The sequence below is a fragment of the Leptinotarsa decemlineata genome, unplaced genomic scaffold, assembly GCF_025532065.1.
Source record: "Leptinotarsa decemlineata unplaced genomic scaffold, Ldec_3_MD MMD2_tig00000218_RagTag_RagTag, whole genome shotgun sequence".
Taxonomy (NCBI): Eukaryota; Metazoa; Arthropoda; class Insecta; order Coleoptera; family Chrysomelidae; genus Leptinotarsa; species Leptinotarsa decemlineata.
In genome coordinates, this window is record NW_027412545.1 from 2000254 (window position 1) to 2023216 (window position 22963).

The window sequence follows — 22963 nt, forward strand, 5'->3', positions numbered from 1 at the left end:
TTTCAGTTTTTAAGAAATACTAATAATTTCTTGGGTAAAACATTTTCATACATTAAGTCATACATTATTATCTTGAAATACACATGCTGATTGTTTAGATTGATATTGTATTGAATTAAGAGAAAGTTAACTAAAGAGAGGCAGGAAGTCCAATGTACTTATTATATTCATTTATCAGAACAATATATGTAAAAGCTACTATTAAGTTTCTGAATGCAATGCATAACTTTTTCACTTTGCTCAAAACCAACTATTAATATATCATAGATTGGTGCATATGTAGAAATATCAATAATTTAAACAAATGATAAAAAAAATTAGGCAACAAGCACAATTTAAAAAACACATTTTCTGAAGATTATTTAGTCAAGGTCTTCTTTTGTGGTCATGTGTCATCTAGGTCAATTAACTTTTATTTGTAAAAAGAAATCTCAGAACAAATAATAATTTGAGCAAATCCATCCCAAATAGAAAAACAAAACCTTAGTGTTGAATAGATCAGAAGTATTTTAAGTTGACTTCATACATCCCAAACTTTATTTTTGATAAACGGTGATAACCTGAGGAAAACCAATGCAACATGCTCCTTTCGCTAGGTTTTCAGTAAGATTCGGAATGGGTTTGGGGTTCTAGAGGGTATTGAAGACGTTATGAATTAGAACTGGAAGATCAAATGTGATTGAGTTGTTTTGGGTTTAAGTAATGTTTGTTGCTGTATTGTTATTAACATGTTAATCTTTTCGTGAGGTCTGATGAAAATGTCCCAAACGACAGGATATATTTTTGAAAGTGATAATCTGCTGAAGACAAGATAGTGAAGTGCCTTTGAAGTAATGATAAAAAAGTCATGAACCCATTAGGCTGTTTTCCGGAAACTTGAAAGAAATGGACAAGTTAGACGGTAGCTAAAAATAACCACATTTAATCATTAGTATGTTATAAAAAGTACCTTGTATATTATGCTAGTTTGTAACTCGATTTTACTCAGGCGGATTATGAATAATACGATTCAAAAAATCGCCTAAAGTAAATAGGTGAAACATAAAGTTGTAAGAGTGATTCAACTCCATTTGTCTTTATCTTATCAAGATGAATTTAGCAAACTGAAATATTCATTGTACCTGCCTAATATTTTTTTACTAATATTCCATATTATCAAGTTTTACTGAAGGTTTTCAGTTGAAATTCTTTTTGTAATAATGACGATGAATTCTACAGTTAAAAATATCAACGCCACATTCACCAATAAAAATAACTTCTGTATAGGCTTAATTTTATCTATAAGTTCTTCTGTATTTATTGGCTCCAGTTTTGTTTTGAAAAAAATGTCATTGATCCGAATTGGTCGGCGAGGACATCTTAGGGCAGGTGCTGGCGGATTTGGTTACCTTACAGATTGGATGTGGTGGTTTGGCCTTTTAACAAGTGAGTATATTTTAGCATCTTAGTTGTTTCAACCAATGGTTATTGAATGAATATTGACACATTCAATAATTTTCATTTAAATATTTTGATTGAGGTCGGATTAGTAAGCTTGAAAGTATGGCTGGTTCTGTGGGAGGATTTAGATCCGAATTTGGGGCGGTAATTTCTGAATATCGTTGGAGGTAATTTTCAGGGGGATGTATTACAATACATATTTACTATTTATTGAATGTTAATATTATCCCCATTACACCCCTATAAATCCGCCCTTGCTATGTAGTAGTATTAATTTTTATCAGTGATTATTGACTAAAAAAGGAAAAAAAGAAAAAGTGTTTTCACATCATTTGAAACATGTATAGGAGGCACAACTTCAGATATACGTGATTCTGAGCAATTTGCCAATATTGGGAGTGTGGGTATACAGTGCTTCTCTTTAATGTTCCCCCCATTTTATTTTTTGAACGGGTCAACTCAAAAAATTGAAAATTTGGGATAATGAAATAAATGCATAAATACTTTATTTTGAAGTGAAATTGACAGATGATATTCAACTACATAATGAGGTAATAAGCTTGAGGTCAGTTCAAAAGATGCTCGAAATGGTTGCCTTGAACTTCTTGACATATGAACATCCTATCCGATATTTCACGCCAAACATTTTCGAACACAGTAACATCAATATCTCTACATATATTTTTATTTCCTGCCATGTATCCAATATTGAAGCAGGTTCAGTTTCATACACCTTTTGCTTCAAATAACCCCATAAAAAATGACCAAAGGTGTCAAATCTGGCGAGCGAGCTGGCCATTCTGTACGACTTCGACGGCCAATGCAACGACCGGGAAAAGTAGTATCCAAGTAGTTTCTTACTTGTCTTGAGTAATGTGGTGGTGCTCCATCTTGTTGGAATACAATATCCATATTGAATTCATTAGGATTCGCTTCAACGATTTAAGCATATTCAAATACAAGTTTCACAATATGGTTTCCCAATATTCATGCCCAAACGTTAATTTTTTCTAAATATTGGGTATGTGTTTTCCGGAAAACGGGATGATTGGTGTCACTCCAATAACGTCAATTTTGTCTGTGAACATTGCTGTTTAAAAAAAATGTACATTCGTTATTTAAACAAATATTGTGAAGGTAGGTAGGATGCCTTGCAATGGTTTCCGTCATGATTTCGCAGAATTCTGTTCTTCGATTAGGGCTATCTTCAGTTAATTGGTGTACCATTTTAATTTTGTATGGATGATACCTATTCCTCTTCAAAATTCTCCACACAATAGAAGGAGACACCTCACAACTATCGCGACAGAATAATTAGACTGTTCAGTATAACTACCATCCCACCAATTATTTGCACTTGCTGTTCTTCCGGAATGGACGGATGACCTGGGGGCTTTTTATTATATACAACTACCGGTAGTTGTGAATTTGGATACAAGTTCTCCCAAATGTTTTCTACAGATAGGACCATTCGAAAAACGTTCACTGAAAAATCCTTTCGGTCACGTAAAAATTACGCGTCGTACCGTGAATAAAAATCGCTTCAATTTTTTCTTCCAACGGACGAGAATTGACCATTTTAGAGATTGTTGACTTGGTAACTTTCTACTAGTAAAACTAAATGAGAATATTCTAACTCTACAATGATGTTCATTATCTTACTGACATTTTTTGTCGTTTTTATAAACAAAAAATCACTTTACAAACCTTTTCGGGTTGTTGGAATTGCCATATGGCAGATAAAAAGGAATATTTCTAGAAATATCGATATTAATGTGTCTGTCTTTAGGAAATTATTGAATGTTCCGCCATTTTGTAGTACGTGAAGATATTGACTTTATATTCTAGGGTTGTGAAGTTTTCGTCAGGAGCTTCAAAATTATGTGTCACAAGACCCCCTTTCGATTTAATTTTTTCCCAGATGGCGCCCTGTCGCCATCTTGAAAGTTTTATCTGTCAATTTCACTTCAAAGTAACATAAATTTCATTATCCCAAATTTCAATTTTTTGAGTTGACCCGTTCAAAAAATAAAAGGGTCGAGGACATTAAAGAAATGCACTGTATATGAAAATACAATAATGACTACATTACCATTGATACCATAACTTAAACAAGGCATTAACTTTGTCAGAAAGAAACAGAGAAAAAGATAATTTCTCTAACTATAGAAGATTCTAATTATTTCGTAGTGTATAACTGTGAAAGCTTTATTTGTATTAAAAATGAGCTTCTTCACTGACATTTCATTTCTATGGCTTGCCTTTTTTTGAAGAAAAGTTTATTTAACGTTTTGAGTAATGAGTAATCGCTTTACATGAGTCCGCACTTGTTAACCTACTTGAGTATTTCAGGAAAACAATTATTTTTAAACATGAATGGATGAGAGATAGCGACTTGGAGAATTAAAAATTAGTAACTCAAACATTGGATTATCTAGAAATCGATATCTGGTGATTAATGCAGCATTTACATTTAGATTTTGGACAAATCGATTAGTTACTGGTTACATAAATATATTGAAATTTTCGATCAATTTATATAGGTATGTCTGAGCATATACTCACATGCAGGGCCGTCGCCATGGAGGGGATGGGAGGGGGGCTACCCCCTACTTTTTCGACTTGGTAAAACTTGGGAAATCTTGAGCCGTGAAGATAGAAAAAAATAATAGTCAAAAAATGTATGAAAATTAAAAATATTAAAATGAGAGAAAAGAAAGGGAGAGGTAATAAGAAAATGGAAAGAACCGGGAGAATGTTGGGATTTCCCAACATGCATAACTTGGAGATCCCATACTTTGAAATTCTGAGTTGTTTAAAAACTTCAAAAAAGTTTAATTTCTCCCAAGTAAGAGAACAGTCCTGAACAGTCCACAAATTTTGAAGTGACAATTTTACAAAATTCCCAACTTTTCGCTGTTTTTTTGACTTGGAAAAGTTGGAAAATTTCGGGCCGTGAAGATAGAAAAATAATAGTAGAAAACAATAAGCACAATATTATTTAAGTGTTGTTTCCTTTCATTTGTATTGAATATTCCTATACATGGTGGATATGGTGGAAGACCAAGGACCTTGGTCCAAAGTAGAATAATTTCCATTATTATTTTTATAATTACCAAAATTTATTTTTGTTTGTGCATAACCTAACGGGCATAAGCATACAGCCAATCTTTGGATAGCTAAGTAAGAAAATTAATATATTACAGTAGTAACTAATCCCTGGGCTTTCATTTTTTCGAAAGTTGGGAAATTTTACTGGTGGGGTTGGGAAAATTTGGATTTCCTCCCCCCCTGGTATTTCTTTTCGCTACGGTCCTGCTTACATGCCATGTTTTTGTTGTCAAGGATAATCTAATAAATTACAATAAAAATGTTTACGAAATGGCACCCAGATTTCTTTCAGAAGTAATGATTTGAATTTCAGTGACATCTTCTCATCGCTTACTGATGATTGTAATATAAGATGGTGCCTTCAACACTTTAGGCTACCGCAGTCGCGTGATGGGTATAAAGGTTCCTAACAGGGCATGCCGCGAGGCGTCCGAGACCCCAATGCACTTGCTGTCAGAATGTCCAGCAAATGCGGTCTCGGTCTATATCCATCGACATAACGCCGCTCTGAGAATACTTTATTTCCACCTACGGCACTATTTCGTTATTAACGAGACTCCGGTGTTGCCCAATGCTCCGGCGGATATTGAATCCGTTGTGGGAAACGAGAAGTACCAAATTTATTGGAACTATTCGTTCCCCATCCTCAGACTCATACAAGCTAGTGAGCCTGGTGTAGTCCTTCTCGACCATCAGAGCAAGACGATATTTGTCGATTTTTCAGCTCCCGGCGAGAGGAATATCGTCCGAAAAGAAGAGGCAAAACGGATAAAATATCAAGATTTTCTCTTCGAACTCCGCAGACTCAAATTATCACTTACCCCACGGTGTGAGGAGTGGTTATTGCTTGATAATGCTAGCGCGCCCTCCCGACTATCTCAGAGCTTTGTTGGGGACAGGGCTTGACCAGCTTACCCTTTGAGAAAAAAATAATAATAACAATAAATAATTTTTCAAACTACGTAGAATATAGAAGTCCTTGGTTAAATGATACATATACTACTCTCTAATCTTATGATCATACCGGCTTATCTCAAAACGGCAGAAATCTTTGCCATACCGGTACGCCCTCCGAATGGGTCGGAGCTTCGGATACACGGCCTGACCAGCAATCCCTTCTTAGATGTATGATAAATAAAATAATATCAATAATAATAATGATAAAACAGCTGACTTGCTTTTCTTGGATAGGGTGGGCTAAAGTCTTAAACTGAGGGGTTCACCGTGACCTGTCAGGATGGCATCTTCAACATCTCAGTCTCTACCATAGTCACGTGATGGGCATAGAGTAGAGATTTCGAACACCAGGTGTTGAGCCCGCCATGAGGTGCTTGAGACCCTTATGCATTTGCTGTCGGTACGTCCAGTATATGCGGTCTCAGCCTATATTTATCGACATATCGCGGCACTACGAGTAATACATTACCATCTTCTGCATTTCTACGGTACCGACGAAACACGGGTGTTGCCTTATTTTCCAGGGGATATTGAATCCGTTGGAAAAATAAAACTGGCGAACTTAATAGCATACAATATCATTCGTACAGTTTTCAGCTCCAAGTGAGACGAATAGAGTCCGAAAAGAGATTCTATCCAGCCCACTCTTTTAAGATGATTGTTTTGATTATTGGATTTCTTGGCTTCAGGTATAAGGTCCGACCAGCGAAACCTTCAAGAGACTCCGCATGTTTTGGATAACCCATCAATCGCTGAACAGGTAAAATACTTCTGGAAGAACATTTATGAACATCCACAGCCTTTCCATTTAGATACTCCAACCCTAGTCTAGCTGTATGGCTTGTGTAGAGAGCTTCATCAGCCTGAGCCCAATGAACTGCGCAACGAGTTAACCCCGGATAATGTTTGAATATCGCTGGAGGGTTTTAGGCCTAGATGAACCAAATAGTTGTTGGTGAAAAAAACTACCGAAAATTCAACGCCATATTATCATGGCGATAACATGCCCGATTTCGTTCTACTAGCACCCTATAGGTATACATGAATACTCTTAGCAGTTGACCAAGTATTCGAACTACTATATGACCAGAGAGGGTCAAATTGAAACTGATCTGGCTAAAATCTAAACAGAGAGAGTCATTTGTACAAGGGCGGTTCCTTTAGTTCCTTTCTTTTCTGTTTCTCACTTTTGCCATTATCCGTTTCGCCCAGCAAAATTCAAGGACATATCTCTGACACCCCTTGAAATCGATGGCATAAGGTCACCTATTTGTTTTATATGACTGAATTCGAACTTCATGCCTATGGAGAAAAGGATCTTAATCAGTCCTTGAGGGTGGTGAAAGAGTGCACGCTTGCTATCGGTATGGAATTAGAAATAGACAAATGTTAACGGTCCATGTCCAAAGAGATGGAAACCGTATGGACATCTGGGAAAACTTAAACATCCATAAACTTAACAGTCATAATTCACTTATCAAGGAACAAATACAAATCAAAACACAACAAGACCTAACATTCAATATACTACATAAAACAATACCGTTCCTAGAAACTAGAGAAGATCCAACACAAAGGATAGTACCTGATTTGACCCAAATACAGGCAAATTTACCTACATTACCTGCACAAAGATGTTCTGACCACATAAAAGAACAAACAAGAGTATGAAACGTTCAGTTTGAGTAGAGCCTTGAAGATGATAGCACGACCAGCTGTCGAAAGCGCTCGCATATAATAAATAGTTATGAAGCTTCAAATCTTTTTTGTGACATATGTTAATATTAAAGTACTGAAAATAAAGGAACATTAGTTGAATTTACTAGTAATGTAAGTTACAAAAAGGATTTGAAGCTCTATGACAGCACGACCAGCTGTCGAAAGCGTTCGCAGATAATCAAATGGAAGTTATAGAGCTTCAAATCCTCAGATAGAATAGTGCCTTGAGGATGACAGCATGACCAGCTGTTGAAAGCGTTCACAGATAATCAAATAGAAGTTATAGAGCTTCAAATCCTTTTTGTAACTTACATTAATAGTAAAATACTGAAAATGAAGGAAACATTTGTTGCATCATCCAAATATATATATACTTATATATTTGTAAATGTGTGCTCGCACCACTCTCTCTCTCTCTCTCTCTTGCCCTTACAGTAATATACGAAACGTAACTCTCTCTCTTTCTATCTTCACTAACTTATACCTGCCTCCCAACTTCCGTTCGTCTCACCCGATTACACTTTTCACCAGCTCTTTCCAAGTCAAGCGCGAGTAAAGAAGTTTTACTTCAAAAACATAACTTTGATATGTCACACTTTTCTGAGCCACACTGTAGACACTTTTCTGAGCCACACTGTAGACTCCAAAATAATTTCCTTCTGCAGCGCCAATCAATATACATTTAATGAAATGGAGAAATTCCCGAAAAAATTAATGGTTTGGTTTACAGGGATCGTGTCGTACGGGGTGCCCCACCCTATATAGATAACTTCAAACTTCTGTGAAACGGTTACAAAACCAAAGAAAACAATACCAACGTTCATTTGGTATTGTTTTCTTTATATCGTGGTGTATTTCATTAATTCGGACTTCCATTGTCTAATATGATATAAATTGATTTGAAATACGTGAAAGAGCTGTAAAAAATTAAAAAGATTAGCTGAAAAATAACATTTTTATTAAGAAAAAACTGAAATTACAATGAAATAACATACAAGCAACAAAAAAAATAACTATTAACACGAGCTGAAAATTAAAAAATTAATAACAAGAAATGAATATTAAATATTAAAAGATTCCAAACCAAGTTACTTCACGACGTTTCGATTGTTAGTATCCAAAACCGTCTTAGGGTGATAACTGGACTTATTCCTCCGAGATCTGACTATTTATAGGTCATCCGAGTGCTTTCACAATGGAGAAGGAAGTCCACAACGTATTGCCATTCTTAGACATATTGGTGAATAGGACCGACACTAAATGGGAAACATCTGTATATCGAAAACCCACTCACACGGGACAGTATGTGAACCAGGAATCCAACCACCATCAATCGACTAAGAGAGGAATCATCAAGACTCTACTAGACCGTGCGTTCGGGCTCTATAATACAAAGGAAGGTCTCGAAAAGCAACTAATCAGCATCAAAAATGACCTTCAACGGAATGGTTACTTCAAAGTGATGGTGGAACAGGCTTTACGACCAACTCCCGCCAAACGGTCAGCTCCCGCTGAAACCAATGAAGCGTAGAGAGGGAAGAGGGGATAGGTGATAGCATTTTATTGACCTATAAATAATCAGATCTCGGAGGAATAAGATCAGTTATCACCCAAAGGCGATTGTGGATACTAACAATCGAAACGTCCTGAAGTAACTTGATTTGGAATCTTTTAATTTTTAATTTTCATTTCTTGATATTATTTTTTTAATTTTCAGCTCGTGGTAATAGTTAATTTTTTAAATTTTTTTGGTCGTTGCTTGTATGCTATTTCATTGTAATTTCAATTTTTTCCTTAATAAAATTGTTATTTTTCAGTTAATTTTTTACAGTTTCTTTCACGGATTTCAAATCAATTTATATCATACTAGTACTATGTTGCTGTATCGCTGCTGTTCCAATGTTTTGACATAATCAGAATCAACGAACTCAGGCGTGCGCAGCGTTATGAAACAGTGCTTTCAAAAAATTATTCTACAGCGCCATCTAGTGGCGAGTTACAGAAAAATTGATAGCCTAAAAACCTTCTCTATGAAAAATTACTTATTTCATCACGATCGGTTGAGCGATGTAGAAGTTTATCACTTACCAACCAACCAACAAACGCCTAACGAACTTAGGCGTGCGCAGCGTTATAGAACAGTGCTTTCGTAACTCGACATCTAGTGGCGAGTTACAGGAAAAATTGATAGCCCAAAAACTTTTTCTATGAAAAATTACTTATACATGTCAAGTTTCATCACGATCGGTTGAGCCATGTAGAAGTTTATCACTTACCAACCAACCAAGCAACAAGCATCCATTTTTATATATTAGTTTAGACAATGGAAGTCCGAACTAATGAAATGCAAAACAATACCAAATAAACATTACCCCCAAAGTGTATGAGCTGAAAATTGTGTGAGTGAAAATGCAGAGTATGCAAATTTAAGCGGGGACTAATATTCTCGATCACACTTTTCGTAACGCTCTCGTCAGCTTACTCCCTAAGTCAACCGCGCGTAAAGAAGTTTTAGTTCAAAAACTTGACTGTTTCTAACAGTAGAAACAGTCAAGAATACTTCAAGGTATATATTTTTTTTGTTTCATTGATCATAGGAAATACTTCGAAATACCAGTGTTCATTTTTTAAATCATTCGAAACATATTTCAATTAATTTTTCAGTGGGAGTAGGAGAAATGTTCAATTTTGCAGCCTACATGTTTGCTCCAGCATCATTAATAACTCCTCTGGGGGCATTAAGTGTTTTAGTATCAGCTCTCTTAGCTTCCAAGTTTCTGAACGGAAATCTCAATAATATAGAAAAGGTGAGTCGTGGAATATGAAGTCTTTCATCTTCATTTTGTACCATAAGAAAATCATTTAATTACTATTATCTTTCAGATGGGGTGTTTGCTGTGTGTCTTGGGATCCACAATACTTGTTCTTCATTTACCAAAAGAAGAACAAACACAAACGCTGCATGAGTTGTTCAGTAGAATTCAGAACCCGGTGTTCATTGATTTTATGAACGTAGAACTTTTAGTTTGTTTCACTATATTCTGCTATTTTGGCACGTTTCATGGTACCAAGCATGCGACTGTGTACCTAATGCTTTGTTCCATAGTAGGAAGTATAACTGTAATTGCTTGCAAAGGATTGGGTTTGGCCATCAAAAATATTGCAGGTAAATTGAATGATATCAAAATATATTTTTCCGATCTTTCTGTATTCACACAATTCACCTACGTATATAATATTCTACGAAATCAAGACCTGTGGTCTTAAGTCGTCGATCAGAATAAAAACTTTTCTGGGATTTGCTAAATATACATTGTTCAATGGATCTACTCATAATACCATGGGCCCTCAAAAGTGTAACTTGTTTTTTGAGGATATGGATGAGTTTTCTAATTTTCAGAATGTTCGAAAAGACGCCGTTTTCTACTGAAAAATTAGATGTCTGTCAGAAGTTCAGTGACACAATTGTCTAGGCATTTCACGGTTTTCAAGTATAGACAGTACATACGAAAAAAATCTTGTTTTCGACCTCACCAACGCAATCACTTGCAGAGTAGAGGAAAGAAGTAAAAACTATTGATTACAGGTAAATTATATCGAAAGTATTATATTGTTCAGAATATGATTGCAATAAAGGTCAGCAGAATCAGGACATTTTCCAGATCACACACAGTTTTATGGTTGAATGCTTCAAGCAGAAATCATTTCACTTCTTTCTTACTTTCCAATGATCGCGTATCGAGCAAGTGCTGTTGGCTAAAGGCTTCGCTCTACTATACAGAGACAGGCTTTCTCTGATGCCATCAGCCCCACACTCTCAGCTGCCATTCTTCTAGATCTACCTTCTGTCCACATCTCTCTGGAGAGAGAGGCTAGATGGACTGTATACAAAATTGAACATATTGCAAACTACACAAAAGAGGCTTATGCGGAACGTAACAGACCAGTGGCTGATACTGAAAGTCACAACATTCTAGGAACGACCTCATCCTACTGTCAACTACGAACTGCCTTTACAGATCTGTTACTAAGCAGACGCAGAACCAGGACAGATATATCAACTTGGAGAGATTAACAAAATTCAACTACATATATAACAATAAAATCAGACAAGTACTATTATGTTCTATTGTATCTACCAACTCAGTGAAATCGTGAAGAAATATGTCACTCATATGCTGTTATGCACAATTTCACTCTACAATATTATACATCATATCAGCTTGGAGTTTGTCGAGTGAAGTACAGAAGGTACTACCAAAAGCATTCCGACCAATTAGTCTCACATCGTTTTTCTTAAAAAACCATGGAGAGGCTATGTGAGCGGTACATAAGAGATGAAGTACTTGTTAACAACCCACTTCATCCAAATCAGCATGCATATACCCCGGGAAGGTCTACTGATTCGGCCCTTCACCATGTGGTTGGCAGAATCGAGGGATCATTGGACAACAAAGAATCCACCCTAGGTATATTCATAGATATTGAGGGAGCGTTTGATAAAACAACCTTTCCAACAATTACCCAGCAACTACACTCCAGGAATGTACCCCTGGTAGTAGGAGAATGGATACTCCAGATGCTCTCTAGCAGAGCAATAAGTATTAATGTAGAAGACATCACAGTTAAAGGACTGGTCATGAGGGGATGTCCACAGGGAGGGGTCTTATCACCCCTTCTCTGGAACATAGTTCTGGATACCCTAATTAATCACCTTAACAAAAATGGATTCTACACAATTGCATACGCAGATGACATAGTTATCTTGCAGACCGGCAAATTTGTAAACACACTGTGCGATAGAGCGCAGGATGGGCTCAAATTGATAGAAACATGGTGTCGATCAATCCCAAGAAGACTGTCGATCAATCCCAAGAAGTTTAACGGGCTTAAAACCTCCCGAAATCTTCAAAAGCCAACTAAACTTCTCTGAAGAGGTGAAATACCTTGGTATTATCCTCGACAAGAAGCTAACATGGAACTCTCATCTACAGAGTAGAGCAAAAAGAGCATACGTGGCTTATGAGCAATGTCGGAGGACAGTGGGACGCGCATGGGGTCTTTCACCCCGTGTAGTCGCCTGGATCTACACTGCAATAATAAGACCTATGTTAACGTATGGAGCCATTGCATGGGGACCGAAAGTTCTACAAGCAACGGCCATCCAAGAATTATATCAAATACAGCGACTGGCTTGTTTAAACATCACAGGAGCCATGAGAACAACACCAACCGCGGCAATGGAAGTAATCACGGGTCTGACCCCTCTGGATCTGTTCGTTAAGGAGGTTGCGTTAATGGCCATGGTACGATTGCACACGGCTGGTGTAAACCTAGAAGTAGGAATGGGTCGATTGAGGCTGGGCCTATGGCGGGAAGCGCTTACTGCGCAACCTCTGCTGCAGGCAACAAATGATGCAATTGAACCCAGGTTTGTGTTTAATAAACCCTACAAAATACAAATTAAGCAGAACACAGAGTCAGATCCAACAAATGCAATACGGATTTATACAGATGGCTCAAAAACCAAAGAAGGTTCAGGATGTGGAGTGTACTCCAGATCACTAAGCCTAAGGATCAAATGGGGAATGGGAAGAAATACCAGCGTGGTCCAAACAGAACTGGCTGGTATCTCAATCGCCACAAAAGAAATAACCAAGAAAAGAATTTCGGGCAAAAACATAACAATCTGCACTGATAGCAGACAAGCACTATTAGCCTTGAACAGACACCGTGTTACTTCAGGGCTAGCACTAGAGTGCCACCAAGATTTAGCCAAAGCCTCGGTAGATAATAACATTATCCTGAGGTGGATTAAAGGGCACGAAAGGAGTAAAGGTAATCGCATTGCCGACTCTTTAGCCAAGGAAGCGGCTGGACTAAGAATTTTAGGACCAAGTGGCACCCACGGCCTGATGACTTCGACAATTGCGGAACTAGTCAAATGTTACACCCATGCTCAATCTTTAAAGAGATGGGATGAAATCAAAGGATGTAATCTTGCCAGGATCACCTTGGGCGACCCTGGGAAGCTGGCGCCGAAGAAATATCTGGCGATGACCAGGAAAAATCTACGCCTTACAGTAGGATTTCTGACTGGCCACTGTCAGCTAAGGAAACACCTACATAATATGGGGCTAGTGGACACACCTCTATGCAGGATGTGTGAACAGGAAGATGAGACTGTCAGGCATGTCCTGTGCGAGTGCCCGGAGTTATCGTCAATAAGAGAGTGTGTGTTCGGCGAGTCTTGGCCTACACCTGCCGATATAAAGGAGATGTCTCCCAGCGACCTGTCCACCTTCCTGGAAAGGACAGGATGGACGACGACCTAGGAGGACAACTCCTTGGGAGGATGTACAATGAGTCACATGTGGCCTAAGTGCGTGGGCTTACACTCACCCTCCCTACTCTACAGATACAGATCAGCTTGGAGTTTGTCGAGTGAAGTACAGAAGGTGTTTGTTCAACAAAAGAAAGATGAATCATACGCTAAAAGGTAAGACCTTGTCCTTAGCTCGCACAAGTTGACAGTTACTGTTTGCAGGGGGGGAATCTGATTTATGGAAAAACAGATTTTAACAGATTTAACAGAGTCATCAGAAATATTCAAATAGTGAATAGATGCACTATGAATAGATGAATAGATCTGTCTCAAAAATTTTACTTTGCCTTGTATTCATATATACCAGCAGGTAATCTTTGTAAAATCAAACAATGATTTGCTCCATTGAATAAAAACAATCATAATACAAGAAAATCAAGTTTACTGGAAATACCTAGCAACAGACTAACCAGATCAGAAGCGAATCCCTTATATATGAAGTTATCTCTGGGGCCTTTTTCTGAACGGGTTTCAGCTCGGTTACATAGTTGTGATCAACTTGTTCAGAGTCAAAAATTAAATCAGGTTCATCGGACACTGGCTTCTGCCTTGAAAGAAATGCTCCAATTTTTGTTCATTCATGGTCGCGAACCATATGGACAAGCGGAAACAGACTTCTGATGACCTTTGTATGCTCCATCGAGTACCTATCATTGTTGAGGAAGTATAACCATAAAAACGAAGATTTGGAATGCCAAATCCTATGGAGATGCATCATTTTTCGAATCCTTATGTCGTGTCGATACAGTTCCTCCCGAGTCCCCTTCTCTACTCCAAAGGAGTACAGTAAGATCGGAAAGCCAATCATAACTGTGGCAGCAACTCTGTTCTTTCCCAGCAGTTGTGCCTGCCTGCCTAAGTTTGTAAACATGTAGACAGGACATAAGATTCTACAAAGCAGTTAAGAATTGATTTACATGTATAGATCAAATAAATGAATCAGTCAGTACGACCTCATGAATTCAGGTATTCAAAATCTGTCTTCATGATATTCTTCCAAGCAAGTATAGTAAAAATCTCACGAAGTGTTTCTTGAATTTGTTATGTATTTTCATCAAATATCGGTCGATTCCATCCAATACAATTCTTGGTATTTTTTGTATCACTTCATTTTATAAAGTGTAGTAAACTATCAATATTACGTTGCCTATGAAAAAGTTTAAAATAAGCACTTTTCCCAATTACCAGAACTGCAATACTCTCCTTGACTCGCGTTTCACCAATTAAGTTGGCTTCTTCTGGAAATGAAGAAAAAACAGTTTTTTTTCCTTCTCTTTCTGAAGACGATAACTTGGTTGGTGAAACGTAGTATTGCATTTCTGTTGATTGGGAAAAGTTATTGTTCCTACTTTAGAACTGAAACAAGAGTCTTCGAAAAAATATCCTACTGATGTTAATTTTAAAATCAAATTATCAAGTCGTTCGTTTTCAGGTGGTGATCTACAGGATTTTCAGAACATCTGGGTTTCATTAGTTTTATTACTAATAGTAATAGTCTGTATATGCATCCAAATGAATTATTTAAACAAAGCCCTGGATCTCTTCAGTACAAGCGTGGTGACTCCAATATATTATGTATTATTCACAACACTAACAATTATAGCATCAGCAATTGTGTTCGAGGAATGGAAAAATATGAGTGACATTAACATCGTTGGGGCGATTTGTGGATTTTTTGTTACTGTAATTGCTACATTTCTCTTGAATATGTTCAAAGACAACAACAAATCAGTCGTTAATGAGACCTAATGGTGGTTGCTCTAAAAAGAACTTTTGAATAGATCTGCTCATTCCCAAAGTGAAAATATAAGAATCTTTTGCATGATATGAATCTGACATTTTCCGGTATCAACTTGGTGATACCAAATATTTTTTGCAGTTGTGTTTTTTAAACTGGTCGTATTAGACTGTCAATATTTAGGGGAAGGCCGGGCAAAGTGGATACCTTAAGATATTTAAGGTTATAGCAGAAAAGGTATAAGGTATAAACACAAAATAACTAGTACAAATCGGTCTTTATTAATTGCTCTTACATATACTGTCATCAGTTAACCTAAATAATTAAACATATATTAATTTGAAATAGAATTAAAAAAAGTACGAAAGTATTCGCTTTGCCCGGACCCCTGGGTAAAGCGGATACAGTACTCGGGCAAAGTGAATACTCATATTAATAACTCTGAAAACGAGAGTAACAAACTAAATAAACTTTTTTTCAATAAACTGAAAAATACATAACTTGAACTTAAATAATTAAAAAATTAAGATTGGCAGTTATCACAAATATATCCTTCCGTGCCATCGAATGCGGAACATTCTTCGTGACACCATTGTTGACAAATGTCACATCGAATCCAATTTTCAATAGAATTATCATCTTCTTCAATGTAAATTTCTCCTCAAAAAAAGCATAAGATATCCTTAAATTCTTTAATTTTCTTTGGCTGTTTAGCTTTTTTCCTATTATTGTCAGTCTTAGTTTTCTTAGTAACAGTCTTAACAGTAACTTTTGTTGATTTATCATCCAGTCTTTTAGTAACCTCCTTAACTTTATTTTTCTCAAATTTTTGCTTTTGGTCTTCCTTGATCGGTGTACTCGTTAATATTTCAGATTTTTGTAGTTTCCGTTTACGTGTGGTCATTGTTTTGGCAGGATTTGGTATAGGACTCAAAACCAAAGGGCTATAGTGGGAGGTTGAGCATCCAGGTTCCGGATCTGGTGATCTGCACGGCTTATATTTCGTTGAGTATTTTCTTCGATCTCTGGCAGCATTGTGTCAATTGTCTGAGCATTTGTTGCTACATGCGGCTCAACAGCGGAGACAATTTGGGAACATCCAGGTTCTGGCCGAGGTGTACATCCAACCTCGCTACTAATCTTTTCAGGTGTTTTAAAAGAGTCTGTAATTGGCGCAACAAGGGCTTCAAGCTCAAAAGGGGTAGCTTTGTTTAGAGATGGAATTATTTCTACCAGAGGAACCACTGGGTTTGGTGGAATAAATTCTTGCAAAAGCGAAGGCGAAGGGGTTGAAGAAGTTTCTGCAAAAGATCCTGGAATATGAATCCTTTCTGGTGAGTTTGTGCTTTCTGTACCAATATTCATGTTAGATGTTCCTGCGGCTGGATCGTAAACTTCGTCATCAAAAGCATATTTATTCACTGGCCAAATACCAGGTCTTTCAAAACCATGAACGGCATTTATAGCTGCTGCACATTTCAGGAAAGCCGGTGATAGCAGTCTGGCCACATCATATTGATTTATAATGCGTCCAGGGTGAGATATTTGGAAAGCATTTACCTCCCTTTCAAAATATGTTTTCAATGGGCCGTAAACGGCTACATCCATGGGCTGCATCTTATGCGTTGTATGTGGAGCCAAGGATAAGATTACGATGTTGTTTTTGCTAGCGTAATCCAAAGCTGAGTAATACTTATGGCTCTCATGGTTGTCCAATAGTAGAAGTATCTTTTTCTCAGGTGTAGGCCGAACATGTTCCACGAAGAAACGCATCCAATCAAGAAATACCTCTCCTGAACAGGTTCCTTGAGTGCCGGGTGGCGCACCATCAAGTAGTCTGGGTTGCATCTTTTTCCTGGCAAAAATTAAGAATGGTGGGAGAAACGAACCAGCGGCATTACAGCAACCGATGACCGTCGTTAATTGGCCACGTTCTGCACTGGCAATTATGCCAACCTGTTTCTTTCCTTTCGTTGATAGCACTTTAGGTGGCTTATTGTCGATATACCTGTCTCATCCATATTGTACAATCTAGATGCATCAATGTCATGTTTTGTCATGTTTGTCAAAGCTTCAAGGTTTTCATGAAAACGTCCAACTTCACGTCTGTTAAATCCTCTAGCCCTTGCAACCGATGTTGCTTCTGGAGTCCTCAGGGAAATTTGATTGTGGCGAGACAAAAATGACGATAACCAGTCATCTCCTGCTTTTTCGTACTTGTCCCAGTTTTTCGGATAGTTCAAATTATTTTTCTTAGCGTATATGAACGCCAAATTTTTGAACTCGTCTCGAGTTAGTCCAAAAAAAACAGAATCCATATCCTTCAGATATGTTAACAACTCTGTCTCCTGATCTTCATTGAAAACAGGACGGAATCGACCCAATTTTGGAGCAGTGGTGCCGGTTTTGACGTGCCTGTACAAGGTTGCATAGGCCAACCCATACTTTTTAGCTGTGCTTTTTATGGATTCGCCAGCTTTGCACAAATTAATAGCTGTTTTCATGACATTCTCATCCCACGACCCTTTTTTAGTTTTTTTTATATTTATTAATTATCTGAAACAAATAAAAAACATGATGAAATTACAAGTCAATAATAACGAATAGCGGGCAAAGTGGATACCATATTCACTTTGCCCTATTCTCTTTGCCCGACTAGGTAACTTTTGAGGTTAACAAATTTTGTACAAAACCGAATAATTCTAAACTTCTGTGAAAGATACAATAAAAACCTACTTTGACATGGTACTGAATTAAAATATTTCTAAAGATCAAGAACTAATAACACTGGAAATAAAATCAATATACCTACCTCGTAAAATCAATCTTTTTTTCACAAAAACACAAATCTCCACTCTGTGGCCGGCAAGCGACGGGGCCTCCTGCTTTAGTATTTGCCGCGCACTAAATCAAGATGGCGGAATGCCACTACGGTGGTGTGATGACAGTCGAATGAATAATTTAGAAGTAGTGGGGAGTATTCGCTTTGCCTGGGGTGTTCACTTTGCCTGGCCTTCCCCTACTATTTCTATAATTATCACTGGTGTTGATAATGGTGAATTTATCTCCAATGAAACAACATATGCTGTATAGATATTTCGAAATAAATTTCGAAATTTTTATTTCGTTACAAGCTTTTACCCTCGGCTTTGCTCGCATTGATGCCGTTAAATAAGTGTCACTACAATAGAAATGAATCAATAAGAAAACTAAATTTTAATGCTTGGTTGGTATTATCAATTTTTAAAAATTATTACCTACGATGAAGTTTCGAAAATTTAAAATATGCTTTATTGAATTGCAACAACAAATGTTGAAATATATTTTACTGTAACAAAAATAAATAATTTTCAATTCTTACAATTTAAAATGATAACTTAACCTAATCTAACATAACAATAAAAATGACAGAAAGAAAATAATAATGAATACAGAAATATTCCAAACAGCTGAAACTATAGTCAGTTGGATTTGATTGGATTAGCAATTTTTTTATCTTACATAAAAAATAATTATATATTTTGTTAAATAAAAAATATCCTATGTTACTTCTAATACCTCCAAGAACATGTGTACAAAATTTCATGATGATTGTATTTCAACTCACCTACCTAAAAAACAATGGCCGCTTTTAATGGGAAAATTCAGGCTCAAAATGTATTTATAAAATATAATCAGGTACACAGAACATAACCTAGCTAGGTAATATCCATCAAATGTTCTCAGGGTACAGTTCTCCTGAGCTGGAAACATTGTTCCACTTTTGCTTCGAAGATCTAGTCACTCAATATTTATGTACTAGTATAGGTCTATTATTGGATGTAAGGAAAACGAAGTTTATAGGCAAAGTTTATTGAAAACATATTTAATTTTGAAACTACAATTGTACTTTGTGAAACTGAATGCTAACAGTACGCAAAGTAGATATTTTTGAAAATAATTATGCTCTTTTTTTGGTGTGAAGTTGTTTCTATTTACAGTATTGCAAAGAACGTTGCTGACTTACAACCGTAATTTTCGAAACGAATCTTGAGATGAGTCACCATAAGTACAATTGGTAATTTGAAGAGAACCAAGTTGGATATATTTATTTCTTATTGAAGAACGACTGTTTCAGTTTCGAGACACATTTATTTTTCAAATATACTGAAAAACTGAATAATCATCTACAATTACTTCTAAAAATGCAATCAAGTAAAGAGGCTATGCAAATATTGAAATATGACAACTTGGAACTCAATGAAATGAAGAGGAGGATGTACTTTTCCATTGTAATCAGAAGCAGTATTCAGATACGTGAGTGAAAATAAATCTGAACATTTTTGTTCTGATTCTCACGTCTCAGGTAATTTGTATCAAGTCTATGGTCTCATCACAAATAAAACACACAACAGTAACATAAAGACTGGTATTGGGTGGTGCAGTTTGCGTACTTTCATGGTAGGGCCTCTCAAGCTAGACGGGTCAAGGGAGAATTCAGATGAAGAAGGGTAGCTCCCCTGTAGCACCGGGAGTTAGAATAAGACCGCGGTGAACCTTGACTGTTCTAAGAGGTAACTGAAAAGAGGTGTCATGCGACCTATACCTAAGGTTGAAGGGTGTCTGGGCCTTATGAAGCAGCACCAACGGAGTCTCTAGGGTACAGGCGACCTCCCATAGTATTTAGCCTCAGATCCATACAGGAGGCTCCATATATGTGGACAACCCTTTCCCCATAAGGGTGGGACTTGCTGAACCACTGGGAAGGAGGTGGACTCTTCGAGTGACTCGCAATGAGCGTAGTACCAATCAACCCACAACACACTTAGGGAGCTTCGGCGGTCCTTACAAGGATTATGCAGAGAAAAAACCCTAGGGAAAAGTTCATGAGATTGAGAGAGTCGGAAAGGATTGAGGTTAGTCAAGATGAAGATTGGTGATTAGAGAGGATTTGAAGAAATTGTCATTCCTTACGAAAGTCAGGAACCGTCATCAAGCAGGGATGTGTACGACCTAGTGATAGCCAACTCATAATTGGCAGTGATGCCAATGCACACCACTCGACAAACAACTTGTAAATTTCAAAAGAATGCAGACAACTTAATCATCTTAATTCAGAGCAAATATACCTAGAATATATTTAGAATGTTCATTGCCGTCATTAATTTAATTATTCCTGTCTATATTTCTCCAGGAATCAACAAGGAATAAAAATGTGCATGCTAAAAATTGTATTTGTCATTATTCAAGTACTTAGACGTTACATAATAATTTGTGCTTTGGATAGGTTGTATCATGCATACAATTTAAGATCAATTGTTATTTTGTTTTTGCTCAAAATATTGTTCACCATTAAATATTCTTTAACTATTGCGTTTAGTATAACTTTGTCATGGATGTCATAATCATGCAGAAAATTATGATTATTGTGCTATCTAGGAAATTTCGATGACATACATTTATGAGGATATCTATGAAAAGATTTTCATAGAAGTCTCGGGATTTACAGAGGAAATTACAGGTAGAAGGGGTATCAAACCTGCAGCACAACTTATATTTCGTACATTACGTTTCAATGAATTTTTGTTATCAATTCTTGATGTGGATACCAGATCACAAAGGAGGAAGCTGTTGTTCTGGCAAAGGAGTGAGTCAATACTTTTTTTACTGCTCTAGAATTATTTTGTGGATCTTTCTGTGGATTTTTCTGCGAAAAGGTCGATAAATCTATCGCCAAAGTTTCTGGCGATAGGGAAAAAAGCCTGATATCATTAACGGGAATTCTTACAAAATACTGGCGACTGAGGTTTCACCTCTATAAAATGGGAAAATCCAACAAACAGAGTTGCCACTACTGTTACTGCCTAGAAAAAAAAACGATGCTGTTATTTGGGTTTCTTAAACGAAAAGTGTATGAAAATATCAGACGGAAATATTTGTTTAACTGCAAATGAAACGAATTTTTTAACACAGACTATTTATAGCAAATACACACAGTCCAGTTGAAGATAAATATCTTATTTATTTACAGTAAACGAATATTTTTCAATTATGGCACGGGCATTTTCTTCAATGAAAAATATTACTTTTATAAGAACACAAGCTTTCATGCTGGCCTACGTCACGATTGAAAAGAACAAAATCTGGGCTAGTAGGCATTGGTTGAATGGAACCTTATGTACCAAACGTTTCGTTTGTTAGTGCGGCAGACGTCTTCAGTGGTATGTGTGTTTACTGCTAGGAAGAAAGTTGTATCTCGAAGTTTCAGCAACAAACATTTCAATTGAATATTACTTTCACGTCAATACATTTTTATTCAGGATGAAATATGGTTTTTTGGTTATAGCTGTTAAGTACGGTATAAGAAGTATTATGGTAATAGTAACTGTTTTTCAGGACCAATGTATGAGAATATTTACCATTTTTGATGATATTACCTGAATATATCACTTAGTTATTGGGAAATGTTATAAAAAACATAAAATAATAAGTTAATGAACGAATATAATGTTAGATATCCCATTTGAACTAGACTACGTTATGAGACTCGAGTTCGAAACTAGCCTAGGTCATCCTACTCTTCATTTCAATTTTTCTTTATTTCTCATTGTTGTATTTTTTATATTTATTTTTTGTTTTAGGTAGCTTTTTGGATAATGGGAGCATGTCGAAGACATGCACTACATGACCTAAAATGTGAAAATGTCAAAGATGTGAATGGAAGCTTCATTGTTAATGTGGTAGAAACTAAAAGAAAGGTATGAAAACATTCACAATTACCGGCAAATACTACGAAATTAGTTAAAAATATATGAATCTACGGCCCACCCCATCTTTTTTCGTTAATTATTTTAATGGAAAATGCACGATTCAAAACATTGGTAATAATAAATTTAGTATTTTAGGGAAGCTAATAGCAACATATTTAAATCTGCCTTATCTGAATTTATATACAGGGCATTGTTTTCGAAGGACATCTGCAACCGTATTAGTTGATGCCGGTGGTGATATTACTGCATTGAAACGTCATGGCGGCTGGAAACCCAATTCAGTGGCGAAAGGCTACATTGAAAATTTGGTTCACAGAATGAAATCAGTATTTACAATACAATATTGAACTCTAATTAGACTGAAAATAATAATATAAATATAATGTTTATAGTTGTTCTATATCTATGGAATACTATTAATTATAGTTTTGTAGAATTTTTTTAAAGAAATATGAGTAGCTACTGTTATTGTATTCAATACAAATATAATATTTAATAGTTTTTCATTATTTATCGATTGTAGAAAAAAAAGCCTTTGCAACTCTCATGTAATGGTTATTGCTCGTGTATCAATAACCAACAACATTGACCAAACGAGACTGATCCGTTAACAGAAATGGGAGAAATCAAGAGTGTCGGCGTTGTTCCCCATGCGTAATATATATTTTGATAAATAAATGAATCTTTCTTCAATAAGCTAGATAAATACAGATAATAGCAAATATTCAGTATACAATTATTTCAGGAAGAAATAAGTAGAGATAAAATTATTAAAAAAACAACATTTGGTCCAAATAATTGCAAAGTGATGACAATAAAATTTATTTTACATTAATATGGCAAATAAAACGTTTCCATTTCACA

The 22963-nt window shown here is 36.4% G+C and overlaps 1 protein-coding gene across 3 annotated transcripts; it reads left to right on the plus strand.

Annotated features, from left to right (window-relative positions):
• Nucleotides 1–418: 418 nt before the first annotated feature.
• Nucleotides 419–22600, plus strand: LOC111510664 (magnesium transporter NIPA2). Of its 3 annotated transcripts, XM_074173246.1 has the most exons (5): nucleotides 1288–1425; nucleotides 6198–6268; nucleotides 9892–10034; nucleotides 10111–10393; nucleotides 15045–15537. In XM_074173246.1, exons 3-5 carry the CDS (start codon nucleotides 9906–9908, stop codon nucleotides 15359–15361), a joined length of 729 nt encoding a protein of 242 aa, XP_074029347.1. In that variant the 5' UTR covers nucleotides 1288–1425; nucleotides 6198–6268; nucleotides 9892–9905; the 3' UTR covers nucleotides 15362–15537. The 3 variants fall into 3 exon arrangements, with proteins under 3 accessions (XP_074029348.1, XP_074029346.1, XP_074029347.1); XM_074173247.1 differs by lacking the exons at nucleotides 6198–6268; nucleotides 15045–15537 and adding an exon at nucleotides 21971–22600 and having other exon boundaries at nucleotides 419–1425; XM_074173245.1 differs by lacking the exon at nucleotides 6198–6268 and having other exon boundaries at nucleotides 420–1425.
• Nucleotides 22601–22963: the final 363 nt, after the last annotated feature.